The following is a 23,289-nucleotide window of genomic DNA, read 5'->3' as shown; positions in this document are numbered from 1 at the left end:
TTACTGTATGAGTTAAATGTACTGAACTTCTCATCTAATTACTATGTAGTAATGTAGTAATCAGCTTTCTAACATTCAAAATGATTTTCTCTTGGAGCAAAATCATTTTGCAAGTCAAATGTAACACAACTTTTGCATTTGAAGGACTGTTTAACTATTAATTAGTAAATATTTGCAGCATTCACATAGAGAAGGTAAGTACTCCCATTTTCCCATAAAACCTGAAAATCGTACCTTAAAGGTAGGCATAAAGTTGTGCTTTTCTGATGTTTAGTTATGCCCATTAGATAAAAAATATACAGAGTAGTTAAAAATTAAATTTAAAATATAATAAGAAAAGCAAGTAATAGACATCAGTATGGTAAAGTAAGATCTACACTAGCTATCATTAGAGCAACTGAAAGTTGTACAGACTGTGTGATTCACAAAGTATAGTCATATATAACATTTTGTGTAATCAGAATTTATAACTATGAATAAATGGATCAATTAAACATTAATTTAAGTGCTAAAGCTGATGAAATTCATTTTAGTAGCACACTAATTGACCCAGGAGTCATTTGTTCTCCTAAATAGTACTCAATCTGAAGACAATGGGAACTGTTTAAAACCGATTTCATAAAACCTGAAAGCACTTTGACATTTGAGCAACACCAGTGTTGAAATAAATTTCCTGTTCTGGTAAATTTAAAGGACTGCATTAACATGATAATTTGTCTCCTAAAACAATGCCTCAGGACGCACAATACCAAAGGTCAAAATTGAAGGTGAACCTGAATTCAGACTGATTAAGGAAGGTGAAACGGTAACTGAAGTGATCCATGGAGGTGCGTTCTGTTTCCCTAGCCTACTTAGGATCACTGTGAACATTTTGATATTGTACTGGTTTAAATATATTGAATATCTGATGTTTTCTCTTGACTTTTATACACATTGGTGGAAAGCTTTTATTAGTTATGGATTCTTATTAGCCAATCAATTAAAATACAGTTTACCTTTTAATGGATCTAGTTGGAATCGATTTTACCATTAAATCACCAGGTCCCACAAAACCATCCTTACTCTGCATATGCAAGGATGATTATGAATATAATGAAAACAATCACATCAATACCAGATAACATGTTGGTCTTAGAAGAAAGAATGAAAATTCTATAAGATTAATAAGCCACAGCTAGGACTTATTATGAGGTTCCCATTCTAATGATGTTGTAATTCCTTGGATTCTCCCTAAATGCTCATTGCACAGTCAGGAGACAAGTATGACATGGAGTGTTAGCTTGACAGTTGGCTCTCTCCTTTACCCAAGATTCAGGACATGACTACTAGCCTTTAGACCTCTATTATCTGAATTTATTTGAGATATGTTCTCCAAATGATTATGATTGATTTCTAAATGTTATTATTGTGAGAATTACATTTAATCAACTCTACATTTAATACATTTAATTAAATGTCTAGCTTATGGCCATTTAGACACCATACGAGGACAAATCAAAGGCATTTTTCTTCCCCAATTTAGAGCCAATTATTAAAAAATACACCAAGATCATTGATGGAGTGCCTGTGGAGATAACCGAAAAAGAAACAAGGGAAGAACGAATCATTACAGGTAGTCTTTAATTCAATACTATAGAACACTGTGTGTGTGTGTGTGTGTGTGTGTGTGTATGTGTGCATTCAACGCAACTCTATGGACTGTAGCCTGCCAGGCTCCTCTGTCCATGGGATGCTCCAGGCAACTATGCCTGGATTACAAAGAGCAAATCACATTTAATCCTAAAATATCTCTATAAGATTCATTAAAGAGGCTTAAGTCATTTTCGTGGTGGTTACTGAAGTTATTCATTTCTTTTTTGGTAGAAATAATACTAACTCTAAATATATAATCTATGTTTTCTCCTGAATTGGAAATTTGGGAGCAAATCTATAAGCATGTGTTTTTATTATGAATACACATATATGTATTATATAATACATTATCTTCACTTTGCTATTTATTAATGAGTTACTAAATCCTAAAAGAAAAACCATTCCCTCCTTTGAATTTTCCATTAATCTTAAGGTCTACACACCAAAATATATGCAAGTTAGTATAAAACAATTTATAAATAATTTCAGTAAACCTCTGTATCAGTCTGCCACCAATGAATTAGCATTAAATTCTGAGTTCAGCTATTTTATAAGTATTTGTCTAAACAAGCAGTCAGCAACTATGGCCCATGCCATCTTTTAATACTTATGTAAATAAAGTTTTATTGGAACATTATGTGACCATTCATTTATACAATGTCTATGGCTATTTTCACACTACAAGGGCAAAGTTGAATAGTTGCAACACCAACCATATGACCCATAAAGTCTAAATTACTATCTAACCATCACAGAGGAAGTGTGCCTACTCTTGTTTCAGGTCTTTTTGTAAACTGTCTTTCCTTTAGGTCCTGAAATAAAATACACTAGGATTTCAACTACAGGTGGAGAAACAGAAGAAACTCTGAAGAAATTGTTGCAAGAAGGTCAGTATGTCTAGAAAAATAAGAATGTGACTTTCTTAAGCTATCTATTTATATCAAATTCTAAAATAATCTTTGAGGACTTTTACATTTTCTACTCTATCTCACTCCTTTGTTCGAGTTCCATACCAACACAAGAAAAAAAAATCCAAAGATAGGAAATGAAACTCAGATGATAGTCATGTTGATGGTTTTGTTCTATATTTGTTATATTGTTCAACAACTTTGTAAGAAAATTGGCTTATCAAAAAACAGCACTAAAAACCAAGAAAGAACCAAGTGTTGGTCTGGAATTTATTGTTTGGCAGATGCCATTATGTATCGCATCAAATCTCCAGCCTTTTTATTACATAAACCAATTTCTGCTATAAACATGTATCCTCTCAGAGGTCACCAAGGTCACCAAATTCATTGAAGGTGGTGATGGTCATTTATTTGAAGATGAAGAAATTAAAAGACTGCTTCAGGGAGGTTAGTAAAAGGGAAACAACTAACCCACTTAACAGGTTCTGATAACTGAGTTCTTCAGCTTTTTAAAGACTGAGCATTCAGGTTTGTTTGTTTCTTAATTAGGTTAAAAAACAGCATCATGTCTGTCTTAACAGATTGATTGGGTCAATGGTGGTTAAAGTAAGAGGTATAAAGAAAGAATTACTAGTTTAAACAGTCTTTAAAAAGTTCAGTGGGGAGCAATGAATATTTTTTTGCTCTGATACAGACAACTGTAAGGATATTCTTAGTATGTGAAAGGGGGATGCTTTTAAAATTGGTAATTATTAAAAGAAGCCCAAATTGAAATAATTTTTATATTTTAAAAAATGTATTCACTGCCCCCACAACCATAATAAAAGGCATGTTTATAAATTTTTTTAAGTGCATAGAACTAGCAAAAAAAAAAATTGCATTTAGCAATTTTATTTTCCAAAACTACATTCTCAGGAATGGGTTATCTGTTTCTTCTAACAGTTCAAGTGATAATCTATATCTGGAGCTGTAAATTATTTTGCATATGAAATTAATTTTAATCTTTAAAATATGGAATGTTCTCTGTCTATGGCATTAAAAGGATCTACTTTTAAAAGGAAAGAAGAAAAAGAATTCAAAATCTACACAAACTCTCAATGGTAATTACTCAAAGAAGTTTGACTAAACTAATTTCTAATTCATTTTATTAACAAAAAAAGTACTTAAGAAATTGTTTTAGAGAAACAAGAATTTAAATTATCTAGAAAAATCAAATATGTTCTTTGAAATGTACTGTGAATTAAGAAACACAGCTTAAGTTTAGTGTTTATCCAAAGTATGTTTCTCATTAGCTTTTATGCTTAAAATTTTAAAAATTATAGTACTATGTCCAAGAAGTTGTAATTTCTTTTGGGACTGTATATATTTTTAGCAATTCCTGTTTTATTCTTCTTTATTTTTACATAGGCAGAATCTCTTACATAATATTGATGCTGTTCAGCAATAGTAAAAATTAATAATTTTTTTGAGCCAGTGATTGAATTTCCCCTCAATAGAAAAATGTGTGTCTGAAAAATACAAGACTTCCTTTTAGACTGCTGGGAGTATATGACACTCCCAAAGCCACAGTAGAACCAGTTTCCTATAAGCTATAATACAAAATTTACTCATCTACATCAAAATGCTTACACTCTACTAGAAAAAAGGTGGGGATTTGAGTGAATAAATGCAGACTTTGTGAAAATTAAGTTGAATTCTTTTTTTTTCAGTCCTTGCCATAGTAAGCAGCTTTGTAGAATGGCAGTGCTTTTTAGAGAATGAACCAACTAGTAGCTGCACTTGTATATATTGCTTTAATTTATTTAGACTTAAACTTCAGGTAAGTATGTTTTCCTCCCCTTCAATACGCCCCTGTTATCAAGTCCCTTATAAACAACGAACTGAGTTTTGAAGAATAACTTCGGCCAAAAGAAGATAATACCGGTTACAAGAATAAGATAATCTACTTTTAATCAATAGAAATATAATCCTTCTTTAATTCTGGTTCCTGTTCATCCCAGAGGTTGATTCCTTTATCTTCCAGTGTTTGGTTTCTCTACATACTTATAAAGCATTCATTTTGTCAATATCACAACATAAATTTAATAGTTTTTTAAAAAGATGTTATATTTTATATTGGAGCATAGCCAGTTAACAAAGTTGTGATAGTTACAGATGCATACACAGCAGAGCTGTGCCGTAAATATAGATGATTGAGCCACACATATACATGTATCCATTCTCCCCCAAACTCCCCTCCCATCCAGGCTGCCACATAACATCGAGCAGAGTTCCATGTGCTATACACTAGATCCTTGCCACAGCATACATTTTTATCAAAACATTTCCAAGGATTCTTTTCTCGTAAGGAAGGCAATATAAGTGGTATAGTTACTAATACCTGGACATTAACTGGACATTCTAGTTTTCTTTTTCCAGCCCTGTAAAACCACTGGGTCAACACTGAGTAACAAGTATCCTCTTGTCTAGATCCCAAGAAACACCAATGAAGCTGATGTGAATAAAGATTATGTCATGCAAGATAGGCTTTTTTTTTATTTCTTTCAGAATATTGATAATTGATCTATAGCTAAACTATGGTCTTCATCTCAAAGCTTGTAGTTTTCTATCTGAACTGCTCATTTTGTGGTACATACAGTACACTTTGGTGAATTGAATGCATTCCTCAATCATTTAGGTCATGTTTATAAACTTGGCTAAATGGTCAATTGGATACTAATATTATGATTTGTTATTGAAACACTTCAGACCCCTTAACTAAAAATTCTTCTCAAAAATGTGTACAATTGTTCACTCTTCTCTTAAATAGAACTACATTTACTGAAACTACTGAAGTAATTAAGGGAAAATTGCAGAGAAGTGGGCTATGGAGAAAGGAACAACAGCAAAAAAACTGTTTGAGAAGGTTTTGATAAATCTGCCAGTATAACATTTGAAGATTTATGGCCTCTGTACGAAACAGAGGATCAGGTCCTAGGTCTGGCTTCCAATCTGGGCTCCCACTTGAACTTAAGTAAACTGATGTGTTTCTGCCTTGTTTTCTTAATCTGGGAAGTGGGGATGGTAATGTTTCCTACATAAAAATGAACCAATATATGAACAGCACTTGGAATAATGTTCACTGCAGAATAATACTGTTCTCAGTGATGTTAGCTACTATCAGGATTATGGTCAATTCACACTAATATGGTCAACAAAGTAATATTTTATGCTCTACTTTAAATTTACAAAGTCATAGCTATGTAAAAATACAACAATCTTGCAGATAATTGGGTGGAAACACTTTGTGTGTTTAAAGAAACATGGTGGGGAGGGGCATTTTCGTGGGATCATTCCAATGACTGGTTTACCTTAACACTTGCTTCTCTAAACACAACATACAAGTGTCATTCAGTTTGAAATGGCAGAGAGCCACTGAGAGAAAATCTGATTTTCTGCATTTTAATTAAGCTTTTCTTTAAGAGATATTTGTTTGCCACAGTGTATATTTTTTATTTTAATTTTGTCATTGCCAAATAGTAATAAATTAACGTTAGTTAATTAGATGTGCATTAATCAGATGCTGCCAAATTTATAAAAGAAAATTGAGTGTAAGTGCTTGTTTTCAAAAGTAATGTTGAAATCTTGTTTTAAGTTGCATGATAAGTGCTCTTTGGAATTAGTAAATCCATTTTATACAATGATTTCCATCTTTTCTTGACAATATGTTATAAGCCATTTTTTTGTGACCAAACAAACCTGAAGTTAAGGGAAATATATCAGTTGGAGCATACTCATAATTCAGACTTTTCTATCTCAACTAAACTCTCCTCCTCTATCCAATCTGAGGAGGTTTTCCATAGTTCTGCATTTTACTATAGTATTAATGCATATGATAAATGGTTATGTAACTTATATCCAGGCAGAATAAAAAGACATGCTGGAAATGTGCTATGTAGACAGAAACATAATTCTTCAAAAAATGCTTAATATTTTTTTTTTAATTCTTGACATTATATAGTCAAAAATATTGTTGGTAATAGTTTCATGTCTTACTTTTATGAGATTTCAGAGAATTGAAAAAAATATATTTGTATATCATAGAAAAATTTTGACTTCATTGTTGAGTACAGATAATATATAAAAATCAAGAAGTCAAACTTTGGAGAAAAAGTAAAGAAGGTAAGCAGAGAAGTGAAGTTGCTATAGGGACCATATTTATTCTTTGATCTCAAATGTCCAACAACAGAATGAAAATGTGAATTTCAGTTGACCAAGTAGTCTTGTCAATAAGTTAACAGAAAAAATGAAGAACTGGGAAATATTTTGCAAAATATTGCATTGTATGAACACTGAGTTGTTATGAACACTTGAAATTCTAAAATATGAACTCTTATTATTTTTAACTTTTTAATTTTTAAATTGTCTTGTCGGATTGGAATTCAATTCAGGAATTGAATTGGTACAAACTTCTTGAATTGCTTATTGGCATATTTCACATATTAAAAGTTAATCAAAATTAAGTTACATGAGAATTTTATAGAGGCAGAAGTCTGATATATCATAAATAGGAATGACTAGGAAAAAAATGAGTGCATAACTCTGGGAATATACTTCTGCTAAACTTCATGGGATGTTAGATATTCTTTCATCATAAAGTGATGCCTTTTATAAAAAGGATGAAAAGTAAGTCATGTAAGTCACTTACTCCATGCAAAAATGGAACACCATCTGGGGCTCCACATACCATAATAAAACAATATGTTTTGCAAAAATAGTAAACATTCATTATGATATAAGGAAAACAAATGTCTGTTGTCAATGCCAAAGTCTCACTATTCCAGGAGAAAATCTAAATGTTTAAGTGATGTTTACTTAAAACTTTACACTTTTCTGCTAAACTGTGTTTTCCTGTCTCATGTTAGCCATAACTTCAAAGTATTTTTAACTACAACTGTTTAATTTCAGACACACCTGTGAGAAAGATACAAGCCAACAAAAGAGTTCAAGGTAAATATATTGATTATGGTAATTTGCATAAGTGGCACACCTGTTAATTAAGACAAAACAAAGGAGAGTATTTGAATATACTTTATTTTAAGCAAAGTATTTCGATGATATGAATTAGAAAATAAATCTTTCATATCACTCACTATTAATAAAATGTAAGAAAAGCAAACATTAAAGGAAAGAAAATTATACTCATGTAAACTGTTAAATATATTGAATCACTGGGGTAGACTAAAGTAGAGTTAATTTGAAAAGAAATCTTTGAACACCAAAGCTGAGTAAAAATAAGTTGCAGGTACACCTGAACTCTGTGAAACTATTATTTAAGATGAGGCTGCAGTTTGAGACAAAAATAAATTCAAAGCTATATATACTGTACACTTATAGGAAATGATTAATATATCTATGTACAAAATGTTGATATAATGTGTAGGTTATATACATGTATATAACACCTATGCATTATAACTTTATTTATAGCTTCATTTATGTGCATTTTCTCATCTTCACTTAGGATACCTTATATTCTGGTACAATCAAATATCAAAGATTTCCTTTGTGGAACTTAGAATTACATACTACTAGTCAAAAGAAATTGCAAGGCTTATAAATGCATTTATAGGCATATCTGATTTTAATCTAGTCCAATATAGACATTTGAAACTAAAGACTCAATTGTACAAATAATTTTTAAGTGAAAACTTTATCATGGATTTCTTTTAAACATGCAAAATCATCCAAATTTTCTAAGGAAATAAAGCATAACTTTATTATGTTCATATACCTTTGATCAAAAGATGACTTGGTTTCATCATAAACAGAATATTATTAAGAAAACATAATTTAACATTTATTATAATAAGAAATAATAGTCTTTTATAGATATAATTATGCATAAAATGGGGCTTTGCTGATGGCTCAGTGATAAAGAATCTGCCTGCAACAGAGGAGATGCAAGTTCGATCCTTGGGGCAAGAAGATCCCTGGAGGAGGGCATGGCAACCCACTCCAGTGTTCGTCTGGAGAATCCCATGGACAGAGGAGCCTGGTGGGCTACAGTCCATGGGGTTGCAAAGAGGTGGACATGACTGAAGCCACTGAGCATGCACCCATACACATGAGTAAAATATCATATTGTCAAACACTATAATTTCATCCTATTTACAATCTATGTTCTCTGCCTTCTTCCTAATCAGCATCTAGAAGACGATCAAGGGAAGATCGTCCTCAGTGAAAATCCAGACACCAGACCGCAAAGTTTATACAACCCTAAACCAACAACCTGGTCTTAAAGGAAAAATATGAAAGCCACTTTGATGTGAAGAATGAGCCAAGACAAAAGAGCAATTGTTGAACAATTCTGAATGCAGTCATTTTTTTTTTTTTTTTTTCTGAATGAGAAACATGAGGGAGATTGTGGGTTTAGCCTCCTGTGGGATAGAATCTGAGGGAAACATAACATCTTACAGATTTTTACATCTTGACATGAAGAGTCCTAGCCGGCTTTGGAATCCACGAGAGAAAATCCTTGTCACTGGATTCATTACAATTCAAATCTCTGAGTTGTGACCTGTTATCCCATTGAGAAGATTGAACCTTGAATTTACATATGGAGAGATAAAATGCATGCAAGGAGTTACCTCTCCATGGGAAATGGGTAAATAAAAATGGGTGCTCAGTAGTAAAAAATGACAAAACCAAAACTTTTACATCAAAAAGCTTTGCACATTTCTAATAAAATGTGGGTTTACTGGCAAATTATGTTATTTCTACAACTAATTTTGTACTCTTGAAATGTTTGTCTTATGCTTCTTGCAATACATAGTTTTTATCTCAAACATTTCAATAAATCCATTTTTCAGGTATAAAGACAATTATTTCAAATGGGTAATTCAAAAAAAAACTCAAGGTTTAAGTTAATTAGAGGTTTGGACTTGGGAACAGGACTTTATACCTCTTTTTTATATATAACAAATATTCATTAAAGGAGATTGAATGAATTTAGTGTTTTTTGAATTTTTAAAACTATTATGATACATAAATAATCATTATACAATGAAGCAATAATTAAACATCAACTGAGTATATAATATAACCCCTGAACTGTGCTAAGCTGTGAGGATTCAAAAGAGGAATGAGACAACTACTGTTTTCAAAGGGCAAAAAGACAAACCAGTAGCCCACAATGTACCATGGACTGTTAGAGAAGAATAAACGGCACTATAGGAGCACCAACACTTCAGTTAATTATTCCTAGGCTTAGGCTAACTTAGAAGGAGCCAAAGACATGCCTTTAATGAAGACTTGAAGTAACATAAGTGTCCATTTCATGACAAAAGAGAAGAAGAAAACTATTTGTTTGCTGAGAATGATAAAGAGATTTGTTTGATCTACTCAGATCTCAACAAATGTCATCCTTATCTTGGACCAGAGATAAGAGCTGGTAGGGATCAGAATCCATACTGCTGAGAAACCAACTTGTCATAGCTTGATAAATTATACCATGTGTTGAATTTAGCAATCAAAAGACTGTAAAACTGAGGAAAACCAAAACAAAGATATCTCTTGGGTCAGAGGCTCAGTACTAGAGTACTACTAAAGGAACCTGGAGAGAGCTGAGGTAGCTGAAAAGCTTTAGTTCTTTGAGTAGCAATTGAAGTAAGGAAGTGAGGTGTTAAGTTCCGGAATTGCTAGATAGCATGGGTTTTCCAGAATGCTTTCTAGTTTACATAGTGGTGAGATTTATGCCCAGCACTTAAGAGCCCTTGCCAAGAAATAAAATGTCCTACCAACTCAGTACTCAGATAGATATCTTTGGACTTTGATTTCAGCTGGACAGACCATTGCCATGACTTAACCAAAATGATTCAAAGGAGGTGGTTATGTAAAGTGGCACTGGTGGAATATACTAAACTAATATCAAGATAAATGGCTGTTCTAACCAGACAGCATACTAACCTTCTGAAAGATCACAGGTTGATTGCATAGAACAGAAAGTACATGGATTCATTCACTTCACTCCCTTCAGGGTTTGCTTTTGATAATGAGCTGAGTATTGCAGAGTTTGACCTTGAACATGGTCATCATAGACAATAGAGATGAACTTGAGGTATTTTTAAAGACTGTCACCTTTAAGTTTTAAGGCCCTGCTTTTTAAATTTTTTTTGTACCATAGAAGAAAAAAAATAGTATTTGCTAAACATTCATACAAAAATCTAGCATATCTCTGGTAAAGGATAGCCAACTGACACATGTAAATATATTTAAAGATAAAATTTAAAGATAAATTATTGATAAAATAGAAATAACAACACAAGTAAAATGATATAAGGTTAAACTGTATGAAGATAAATCATCTAAAACCACAAAATAGGAATTTAAAATAGATAAATAATAAATAAATATCCTACCAGGGCACTTTCTACAAATGGAAGCTGCAGCATAGTATATGCTTTTATACACAATATTTATTCCTTTAAAAATTCTGAAGAGTTTTATTATCTCCAGTTCTATATGAAAACCATGAGGCTCAAAGAATTTGCATCACTTTTCTTATTTCTTTTTTTAATATAAATTTATTTTAATTGGAGGTTAATTACTTTACAATATTGTATTGGTTTTGCAATATATCAACATGAATCCTCCACGGGTGTACACGTGTTCCCCATCCTGAACCCTCCTCCCACCTCCCTCCCCGTACCATCCCTCTGGGTCGTCTCAGTGCACCAGCCCCGAGCATCCTGTATCACGCATCGAACCTGGACTGGCGATTCGTTTCATATATGATAATATACATGTTTCAATGCCATTGTCCCAAACCATCCCACCCTCTCCCTCTCCCACAGAGTCCAAAAGACTGTTCTATACATCTGTGTCTCTTTTGCTGTCTCGCATACAGGGTTATCATTACCATCTGGCCATCACTCAGCTTACCACATGTTCATTACCCAACAAGCACAACTTGAATAAAACAAACACACTTGTGTTTTGAAATTGTGCTTACTCTGCACTGCTTGATTTCAGCTCTTTTTCTAACCATCCTCTGCATAAGTAGCATTGAATTTAAGGTTGAATTTTGAAATAACCCTTTCTAGTTAAGTCTGGTGTACAAGGTTTTCCACACTAACTTTGAGAAATAAAGCTCTATAGAGATTTCTGTTGAGATTATGGTATCCAAGCAGCCACTGATCTACTTTCCATCACTACAGATAACAGCATTTTCTAGACCTCTATATAAATAGAATCATATAGTATGCATGGCTTCTTTTTCTGGCTTTCCTTTCTCTTACATTAATATGTAGGAGCGAAATGGTAGGATCCTAGGAAAGGTATATGGTTAAAGTTTTAGGAAACTGGGAAAACATACTCCAAAGGCATTCTATTGTTTTACATTCCCACCAGAAATATCTGAGAGTTTCTATTTCTCTAGCCAACACCTGCCATGGTCCGTCTTTTAATTGTCTCTATGCTAAGAGATCCAACCAGTCCATTCTGAATGAGATCAGCCCTGGGATTTCTTTGGAAGGAATGATGCTAAAGCTGAAACTCCAGTACTTTGGCCACCTCATTCAAAGAGTTGACTCATTGGAAAAGACTCTGATGCTGGGAGGGATTGGGGGCAGGAGAAGAAGGGGACGACAGAGGATGAGATGGCTGGATGGCATCACTGACTCGATGGACGTGAGTCTGAGTGAACTCCGAGAGTTGGTGATAGACAGGGAGGCCTGGCATGCTGCGATTCACGGGGTCGCAAAGAGTCGGACACGACTGAGCGAGTGAACTGAACTGAACTGATGCTAAGAGTGATATAGTGATCTCATCGTGGTTCTAGTGTCCATTTCCCTAATGTATGTTTTTCATCTGCTTATTTAACATTTATATATCTTCTTCGATGAAGTATCTGTTCAAATCTTTTGCCAGTTTTATTATTTTTTCTTTTTAAAAATTTATTTATTTATAGCCGTGCTGGGTCTTGATTGCTGAACAGGCTTTTCTCTAGTTGTGCCAAGCGGGGATTACTCTTCAGTTGTGTTTCGCAGGCTTCTCATTGTGGGGAGCTTCTCTTATTGCAGAGCATGGGCTCTAAAGTGTGCTGGCTTCAGAAGTTGTGGCACAGAGCTCAGTAGTTGTGGTTTCCGGGCTCTAGAGCACTGGTTCAGTAGTTACGGCGCACAGGCTAAATTGCTCTGCAGCATGTGAAATCTTCCTGGATCAGGGATCAAACCCCTGTCTCCTGCATTGGCAGGCGGATTCTTTACCACTGAACCACCAGGGAAGCTCGCCAATTTTAATTGGTTTGCTTTATTTACAAAAATAAAAAAAATTACTCGAGTTCTGAGAGTTTCTATCACAGATACAAGTCCTTTATCAGCTATATAAGATGTAAATATTTTCTCCCCATATGGGACTTGTCTTTTCACTCTCTTAGCATTGTTTCTGAAGATACCAACACCTACTTTATCTTTTATCTCTTTTTTTTGCTTTCACGGATTCTATCTAATATCTTTCACGGTGTTGTATCTAAGAAATCTCTTATTAACCAAAGGTCATAAAAATTTTCTGGTATGTTTTCTTTCAGAAGTTTTATTATATTAAGCTTTTACATTGAGATGTGTTATCCATTTTGAATTACTTTTTGCTTGTGGTACAAGGTTTGAATCAAGGTTATTTTTTCCTATAAAAAGCCAATTATTCCAGCACCATTTTCTGAAAAAAACTATCCATTGTCTACTGATCAGCTTTTATGCCTTTGTCAAAAATCCATATATTTGTGGATATATTTCTGTTTATTTTCTCTATTCTTTTTATTCTGTTCCATTAATCTTTGTCTATTTTAATTGAAATGTCACACTGACTGTATTAAAATAGGTTTAAAATACTATTTCCTATGTTTGTATTGTGTTTTTATTTTCTATTTCACTATTTTCCACTCTTATCTTTATTGTTGTCTTTCTTCCGCTTTATCTGATTTTACTTTGATCTTGATTTTCTAGTTTTCTAAGGTAGAAGCTGACATCATTGACATAAAAACTTTCATTTTTCTAATACCGTAGCTGAGTGGTATAAATTCCCCCACTAAGTATTGCTTAGTGATATCTCACAAAATTTCACTTTTTAATTTTTATTCTACTTAAAGTACTTTCTAATTTTCTTTCTAAGTATGTTTTAAAGGTCAAGTGTTTTTTTTTTAAGAAATTGAAGTAATACGAAAAATATTTATTTTCAAGTGTAGTGATGATTTCTTATGTTCTTTTTTCCTTTGTGTAGATCCATATTTCCATCTGGTATCATTTTCCCCTTGGTAACATTTCTTTTAGTGCAGATCTACTGGTGATAAATTGAATTTTTCTGTCTAAAAAAAAAATCACTATTTTGTCTCTGTTTTTGAAAACTATTTTTGCTACATATGCAATTTGAGATTGACTGTTTTTTATTTATAATGCTTTCAGTTCAGTCGCTCAGTTGTGTCCAACTTAAAGATGCTATTTCACTGTTTTCTTGCTTCTTTTTATTTGCTCTGTATGTAACATGCCCTTTTTACCCTCTTTGCCAGTGTTTCTGAAAATTTTGATTATGATGTGCATTGGGGTGGTTTTTTCTTGTTTTTGTTCCTAGGATGTATTGAGTTACTTAGATACATGATTTTAGAATTTTTATCAAACCTGATTTTTTTTACCCAGTATCAATGTTTTTATTCTGTCCCCTCCTTTCTGGCATTCTAATTACGTATATTAGACTACTTTTAAGTTGTTGTACAGCTCACTGTTCCTCATTTTTTAATTAATTTTTTCTCTGTGTGCTTTTATTTTGGAGAGTTTCTACTCTCATACCTTCATGTTGATTAACCCTTTCTTCCACAATGTGCAATTTGACCCTAAATCTATCCCCTGAATTTTTCATTTCAGAAACTATAGTTTTCACCTCTAGAAGTTCAACTTGGCCTTTTTTTTAATATCTCACATGTCTCTCCATAACTTTTTGAACATATGGAATATAATTATAGTAACTGTTTCAAAGTCTTCTGCTACTGGAACAATGTGCCAGTTCTGAGTCAGTTCAATGGGCTGAATTTTGTCCTCAGTTTTCTCCATAAACACCTGCTTTGTTGCATGCCTAGTAAACTTTGATTGTTTCTCAGACACTGTACTATTTTCTTGTTGGGTGCTAGATATTTTGCCTTCCTACAAATATTCTTGAATATTGTTCTAGGATATAGTTATGTCTTGGAAACAGTTTAATCTATTTGGGTCTTGCTCCTAAGATTTGCTAGGCAGTGCCCGATCTGGGTCAGTTCAGTTCAGTTCAGTCGCTCAGTCGTGTCTGACTCTTTGCGACCCCATGAATCGCAGCACACCAGGCCTCCTTGTCCATCACCAACTCCCGGAGTTCACTCAGACTCACCTCCATCGAGTCAGTGATGCCATCCAGCCATCTCATCCTCTGTCGTCCCCTTCTCCTCCTGCCCCCAATCCTTCCCAGCATCAGAGTCTTTTCCAATGAGTCAGCTCTTCGCATGAGGTGGCCAAAGTACTGGAGTTTCAGCTTTAGCATCATTCCTTCCAAAGAACACCCAGGGCTGATCTCTTTCAGAATGGACTGGTTGGATCTCCTTGCAGTCCAAGGGACTCTCAAGAGTCTTCTCCAACACCACAGTTCAAAAGCATCAATTCTTCGGCGCTCAGCCTTCTTCACAGTCCAACTCTCATAGACTGAGGCTAATTATTCGCTGCCATGTAGCCACGGTCCTGTTGAGTACTGTCTCGGTGCTCAGTGAATTCTGAGGTTTTCAATCTCACTGGTGGGAACGGATGTTTTTCTAGGCTCTTGTGAATGTGAGATACTGTTTCTGCTAATCTTTTCAAATGTTTTTCCCCCCTCTGGTCTCTATTAGTTTTCTAATATAGCATTATTAATAATTATTATTTAAAATTAATAATTAATTATTTCAAAATTTTTCTAATATTTCTAACCACATGCTGATGATTACTCTGCTGAATACTCGTGGAAGCTCTCTGCATTTCTTTCAAATTCTCTCTCTGTGCGGCTGTGTCCTCTGTCCTGTGAACTCTAGCCTTCTTAGTCTCCCTGTACAGTCAGCTCCCTCTCATCACTTCCATGACTCAGCCAGTCTCCCCTGTGGGCTCTCCCTTCCTGCAATGCAACCTGCAGAACAGAACTCTGCAACAAACACAGAGCTCACCTTGCCGGTTTCCTGACTCTGAGGCATCACTGACATTTGTTGCCTGATGCCCAGGCCCCATTCCTGAATACCATTCTTTGGAAATTTTCCTCTGTTTTTTTTTTTTTTTTTCAAATTATTTTAGTCAAGAGAGTAAATCTGATCCCTACTATCCAATTTTTTCCCCTACAAGTATAAGATCTGCTTTAATTTAATTTAGTTATATTAATTCTATTTCATAATCATAAACTATAACTTTAAATAGGAGCAGCCAACTGGAAGATGCTAATCATAAGAAGAGCCAGATGGAAATGTGTTGATAGGATGCACACAGACCTATCCTGAGTAATAGGAAAAGAATTCGAGATGAAATCTCATATAGCTACTATCATTGCTATGCACATGCACTCATATATCAGACACTGATAAGGAACTGTCTATGGAGAAGGAAATGGCAACCCACTCCAGTATTCTTGCCTGGAGAATCTCATGCACAGAACAGCCTGGTGGGCTACAGTCCATGGGGTCATAAAGAGTCGGACATGACTTCATGACTAACACACACACACACACAAACACAAAGAACTAAGAGAAAATGGTAGCTGAATTTTATTTATTGAGATTTCTTTTTTATGTTCACCTTAACATATATTTCTTTTCATTCATCACTGACTCAATGCACATGAGTTTGAGCAAACTGAGGGAGATGGTGAAGGACAGGGAAGCCTGGTGTGCTGCAGTTCATAGGGTGACAAAGAGTCAGACATGACTTAGCGACTGAACAACAATAAACACTGAGAACAGTATTTCTTAAAGTTTTAAGCACTTATTTAGGTTAATTGAAAATATCCTCATTGTCTTCACTTCTGAGAGTCTCCAAAAGGTCTTACAAAACATCTGTTAAATATTCATTGATGAGACTTCTACGCAATATGATGAGAAAAGACTAGTAATTTTCTAGTCAACCTAGGTTCCAAAAACAACACTTGAAAAACTTAGACCATATGTGAATAAGGCTGTTAGATGACTTCCATTTACAGCGATAAAGTCATTAACTAATGGATTTCTTAAACTTAAATGAGGTTTCAGAAAAAGTTTTGGAAACACAGAAAAAAATCTGAAACATACAAGATAATTCTGGAACTTCAGGATAGATCAAAAATTTCCATAATAACAACAATCTTCAAGGGGTTGGTAAGAATAATTAGCTTGAAAATATAAAATATATTCCATGCAAATTTAAAGACCAGACAGAAACAAGGTCAATAAACAATGTGTAAATTAAGGGTCCAGCTTAGTTGAAGGAATTTTAATAAGTCCTTCCTCAATTAACTATTCCTGAAAATTAGTCCCAACATAATTTAGTTAAACTTTAGAAACTGTTTATTAGGTTAAGTCTCTATTATAAAATCAATTTGGATTTTTTTCTATTTAATATGGCAGAAAAATACACCATCTGGTTTTAAAAAACTGAAATCATGATTTATCCTGTTCTAGGAGAGTTCAGTTAAATTTTTTCTTCAGTCCATTATGTATCACCAACATCTGAGTTTCAAATATTTGTGCCACAGTTTCTGTTTGCTTATCTTTTACTATAATATAATGATCGTCTCTCACACCCTTAGATTGCTGGAGTCCAAGTACACATCCATCAAAGTCAGCAGAGAACCTGCTGCAACCAAAAATAACTACTACATTGTTATCTCTGCAGACCCATAGCTGCCTCTGGTATTCATCATCTTCTTAGCCACCGTGTAAGTACATCTTCAGGAAAATGAACATAAAAAGCAAATAAAATCCCTGGGTCTTGTTTCTCTATGACAGTTGTGTCTAAGCAGTTTTATTGCCAAACATAAGAACTGTATTGGAAAAATTAATACAAGGGGTAGGAAAAGAAAAGCACTTAACATCTCTTTTACCCTATGCATTTTTTTTTCTCCCATAGCATTTATCAGACTCAAACATACTACAGAATTTATTGATAATATTTAATGTTTATTATGTATTCCCCTTCCCTCACTACAGCATAAACTCCGTGAAGGTAGGGATCTTATCTGTTTTGTCCACAGTTAAGTCCCTAATGCCTGCTGCTGCTGCTGCTGCTGCTGCTAAGTCACTTCAGTCGTGTCCGACTCTGTGTGACCCCATGGACGGCAGCCTACCAGGGTCCCCCATACCTGGGATTCTCCAGGCAAGAACACTGGAGTGGGTTGCCATTTCCTTCTCCAATGCATGAAAGTGGAAAGTGAAAATGAAAGTGAAGTCGCTCAGTCATGTCTGACTCTCAGCGACCCCATGGACTGCAGCCTACCAGGCTCCTCCATCCATGGGATTTTCCAGGCAAGAGTACTGGAGTTGGGTGTCATTGCCTTCTCCGCCCTAATGTCTACACCCGGGCTTTTCCCATTCTAAGCTTCAATAGTGAATTTGTGAATAAATCTACTTACAATAAGTGCAAAAAATTTTAGAACAGATTACTCAAAATATCAACAAAAGTAGTTTTACAGGTATTTTATAAACCCTTCATCATTTTCTATACTGTATATACTTTCTAACATTGATTTCTATAATCAGAAATTTTTTTTAAATGGATATGTGTGTACATTATTGAAAAGACATTGCTAATGGAATTTGTATGTAAATGAAGGAACATGTAAATCCTTATACATAATACACAACAAATACTATACATAATAAACACAGATCACATATCCTTACAAATGCCAGAGACTCAACTTTTTTTCAGACTTCTATGGACCTCCTCACTGCCTCATTTATTTATCACTGATTACAGTCCATGATGATTTTAGTTATTCTTGCTTTTCCTCTCATTTTTTCCCCTCATGTTAGACCTGAAATGTCTTCTCTTCACATATCCCTCTAATAATTTCTTCCTTTGAACACACGCTTGTTTTTGCTTCACTCAACCTCCTCTGCCTACACTACACATACCATACAACACATTTTCATGCTGTTATTTCTCATTCCAGAGTCTGCATGACCTACACCATTCACACTTCCTGATCAAGAAAGAGATCTATGTTTTAGTCACATGTGTATGATCATTGCCTTACATAAGGGCTGGTATAGACAATATAATTACCCAAAAAAAGCAAAAATTAGGGGTCATGATGAAGTGTACTCTCCTTAATTACCTGTATTTTCACCTAGGAGCCTGTGCAGACCTTACAGAAGATAGACATGCCCTTGCACAAGAGACGAATGTCAAAGGGGGAATAGTCAATAGCGATCTCTAATTCCTGGACTTAGTTTCCCAGAATGCCTGACATCATCTGCTCTGAATGAGTCCTTTGTTTCATTCTTCTGGCCTCTCTGGTCATATACTCACTGCCTCTTTCACTGTTGTGTCATCATCTCATGCCTTTCTTCTAATGTTTCCACTTTTCTCCCTCATGACTTGGTTATATTTAATATATTTTTTTTCTCAGTGAACTCACAAGGGCTCTCTTATGACTTTCTATTTCATACTTATAAGCAACCACCTCCCAGACAATCTGACATTTCTAGTGGAACCCAGAAGTTATACAATAATAAGAATGACTTTTTTTTTTAAACTTTACAATATCGTATTGGTTTTGCCAAATATTGAAATGGATCTGCCACAGGTATACATCTGTTCCCCATCCTGAACCCTCCTCCCTCCTCCCTCCCCATACCATCCCTCTGGGTCCTCCCAGTACACCAGCCCCAAGCATCCAGTATCGTGCATCGAACCTGGACTGGCGACTCGTTTCATATATGATATTATACGTATTTCAATGCCATTGTCCCAAATCATCCCACCCTCTCCCTCTCCCACAGAGTCCAAAAGACTGTTCTATACATCAGTGTCTCTTTTGCTGTCTCGTATACAGGGTTATTGTTACCATCTTTCTAAATTCCATATATATGCGTTAGTATACTGTATTGGTGTTTTTCTTTCTGGCTTACTTCACTCTGTATAATAGGCTCCAGTTTCATCCACCTCATTAGAACTGATTCAAATGTATTCTTTTTAACGGCTGAGTAATACTCCATTGTATATATGTACCATAGCTTTCTTATCCATTCATCTGCTGATGGACATCTAGGTTGCTTCCATGTCCTGGCTATTATAAACAGTGCTGCGATGAACACTGGGGTACACGTGTCTCTTTCAATTCTGGTTTCCTCCGTGTGTATGCCCAGCAGTGGGATTGCTGGATCATAAGGCAGTTCTATTTCCAGTTTTTTAAGGAATCTCCACACTGTTCTCCATAGTGGCTGTACTAGTTTGCATTCCCACCAACAGTGTAAGAGGGTTCCCTTTTCTCCATGCCCTCTCCAGCATTTATTGCTTGTAGACTTTTGGATCGCAGCCATTCTGACTGACATGAAATGGTACCTCACAGTGGTTTTGATTTGCATTTCTCTGATAATGAGTGATGTTGAGCATCTTTTCATGTGTTTGTTAGCCATCTGTATGTCTTCTTTGGAGAAATGTCTATTTAGTTCTTTGGCCCATTTTTTGATTGAGTTGTTTATTTTTCTGGAATTGAGCTATAGGAGTTGCTTGTATATTTTTGAGATTAGTTGTTTATCAGTTGCTTCATTTGCTATTATTTTCTCCCATTCTGAAGGCTGTCTTTTCACCTTGCTTATAGTTTCCTTTGTTGTGCAGAAGCTTTTAAGTTTAATTTGGTCCCATTTGTTTATTTTTTATTTTATTTCCAATATTCTGGGAGGTGGGTCATAGAGGATCCTGCTGTGGTGTATGTCAGAGAGTGTTTTGCCTATGTTCTCCTCTAGAAGTTTTATAGTTTCTGGTCTTACTTTTAGATCTTTAATCCATTTTGAGTTTATTTTTGTGTATGGTGTTAGAAAGTGCTCTAGTTTCATTCTTTATTGGAAAAGAAGTAAAACTCTCACTGTTTGCAGATGACATGATCCTCTACATAGAAAACCCTAAAGACTGCACCAGAAAATTACTAGAACTAATCAATGATTATAGTAAAGTTTCAGGATATAAAATCAACACACAGAAATCCCTTGCATTGCTATACACTAATAATGAGAAAACAGAAAGAGAAATTAAGGAAACAATTCCATTCACCATTGCAACAGAAAGAATAAAATACTTAGAAATATATCTACCTAAAGAAACTAAAGACCTATATATAGAAAACTATAAAACACTGGTGAAAGAAATCAAAGAGGACACTAACAGATGGAGAAATATACAATGTTCATGGATTGGAAGAATCAATATAGTGAAAATGAGTATACTACCCAAAGCAATTTATAGATTCAATGCAATCCCCATCAAGCTACCAATGGTATTCTTCACAGAGCTAGAACAAATAATTTCACAATTTGTATGGAAATACAAAAAGCCTCGAATAGCCAAAGCTATCTTGAGAAAGAAGAATGGAACTGGAGGAATCAACCTGACTTCAGGCTCTACTACAAAGCCACAGTCATCAAGACAGTATGGTACTGGCACAAAGACAGAAATAGAGATCAATGGAACAAAATAAAAAGCCCAGAGATAAATCCACGCACATATGGACACCTTATCTTTGACAAAGGAGGCAAGAATATACAATGGATTAAAGACAATCTCTTTAACAAGTGGTGTTGGGAAAACTGGTCAACCACTTGTAAAAGAAAGAATGACTTTTAAAATAAATAACACCTATTTGGCATCACTGTATGATAGAACCTGTTCAGCATTTTGTACAAATACTCCTGACAATTCTAGGAGGGAGATATAATTGTTTTCTCTATTTTAGAGAAGAGGACATTGGATCACAGAGAGTTTAAATAATTTGCTAAGATTAGCAAGAAGCAGAAATAGAATTTGAGTCCACATAGTACCCCACTCCAGTACTCTTGCCTGGAAAATCCCATGGATGGAGGAGCCTGGTGGGCTGCAGTCCATGGGTTCGCTAAGAGTCAAACACGACTGAGTGACTTCACTTTGACTTTTCACTTTCATACATTGGAGAAGGAAATGGCAACCCACTCCAGTGTTCTTGCCTGGAGAATCCCAGGGATGGGGGAGCCTGGTGGGCTGCCGTCTATGGGGTTGCACAGAGTCGGGCATGACTGAAGCAACTTAGCAGCAGTATGGCTTATAGTCTGAGCTCTAAATGATTTGATAGACTGAATCTCTTTTCTTAGTTTTCCCTGAATCTGGTCTTGAACACCATTACTATCCTTTGAATCTTTATGATTTATTTTCTGGATTATAGCAATAGGTTTTGAACTGGGCATCCTACTGCTAGTATTTTTTGTCTTATTTCATATTTAAAAATTTTAAATGTTTTTTATTCCAAAAACTCAACTCTGACAGCATCACTCCATTGCTTAGCAACTTTGAGCACTTTCATTAACTCTGGAAGTCTAAACTTTTATGCAGGCATATACAATGCCCTTCAAATTAATCTAACCTCACACTAACCTTGACAAACACTAGATATACCAACTTGACTGTACTACTAAATATTTACCATGTTTCTCTCCTCCTCATGTTGAAGGCTTAGCTTGAGTCCTATATTATCCATGGCACCCTTCTTGATTTGCCCAGCAAACCTTCTCTTCCTGTTCTGATTTCCTATATGACTTTGATGGAATCTCTCTTTTGTCACATGTTATAGCCAACCTTGTATCTCTCCTGCATTCCTTCATTCAGCAAACATAAAGCTATATATTTATGCCAACTTTCCTACAAAACTTCAGATTTTAGAGAAAGTGCTACTTTTTTTCCTTAAGTGTGTTTCTCATAGGTTATATTTAATGAATGATGATTGAAATAAATATATTTATTTGCTCAAAATTTTACTGAATACTTGTCAACAATTTCTACTAAATCAAAGTTATAGTGCTTCCAGTTGTGAATTAGTCCAGTTTTTCTCCATCTTTAATAGCCATTTTTAGACAATTAAGGCTGTAAACAAGACATCTGGAGGGAAGAAGTGGTCTCAGAATCTTCCCAAGCTGCTGTTCATCTGCACACATCTGTTGGTCATTATTAGTCATAGGAAAATGTCTGCGTTTACAAGTTTTATTTAGGTTCTCCTTCATAGTCTCTCTATATTAGTCAAACCATCATGGGGTCCTGTGTACACTAGTTCTGCCCTTGTACAAGACCTTGGCTTCCTGCTCAATCTTCTTCCTCATTATTCTGTTGATAAAGTGAAAAAGTTCATGATCAATGTCAGATTGAACCCAGTTTTGGGAACTCCAGATGGCCTATTTTTTTTTCCTTCAGAAAAAAGAACAGTTAACACAAAAATATTACTTTGAAATTACCATTTGGGGGTTTTAAGGTATTATTTGATTTTTAATAGTGTATTGTTAGTGAACAATTACATTTGGCAAAAATGATGGCCCTGTTATGAAATATATGCCACTAACACAGACCCAGTCACAAATATGAGTTCCTGACAATTCTGAAATTTGTAAAATTTTAGTCTACAAATACTGCAGTTGTTATTTATTCATAAGAGTAAATACTTTATTTATTCATGAGAGTAAATACTTGTCTGGTTTGTGGATAGAGTACATACAAATGCATGAACACAGAATTCAAAATGAAAT

General features: G+C 34.7%; 1 protein-coding gene across 7 annotated transcripts in view; it reads left to right on the top strand.

Moving 5' to 3' along the window:
• The window catches only part of POSTN (periostin), a 34,800-nt gene extending 25,271 nt beyond the window's left edge, over positions 1-9,529 (top strand). For 2 of the 7 annotated variants that reach the window (XM_006065975.4, XM_006065976.4), the window contains 6 exons: positions 738-827; positions 1,523-1,612; positions 2,442-2,519; positions 2,904-2,987; positions 7,488-7,529; positions 8,726-9,529. In XM_006065975.4, the coding sequence (XP_006066037.1) occupies positions 738-827; positions 1,523-1,612; positions 2,442-2,519; positions 2,904-2,987; positions 7,488-7,529; positions 8,726-8,763 (422 nt within the window). In that variant the 3' untranslated portion in view covers positions 8,764-9,529. The remainder of the gene's footprint in view (positions 1-737; positions 828-1,522; positions 1,613-2,441; positions 2,520-2,903; positions 2,988-7,487; positions 7,530-8,725) is intronic. The other 5 variants (XM_006065978.4, XM_006065980.4, XM_006065977.4 and 2 more) reach the window with 3 other exon arrangements.
• Positions 9,530-23,289: the final 13,760 nt, after the last annotated feature.

Source organism: Bubalus bubalis, chromosome 13, assembly GCF_019923935.1.
Source record: "Bubalus bubalis isolate 160015118507 breed Murrah chromosome 13, NDDB_SH_1, whole genome shotgun sequence".
NCBI classification, from domain to species: Eukaryota; Metazoa; Chordata; class Mammalia; order Artiodactyla; family Bovidae; genus Bubalus; species Bubalus bubalis.
This window is presented reverse-complemented; position numbering and strand designations above follow the sequence as displayed.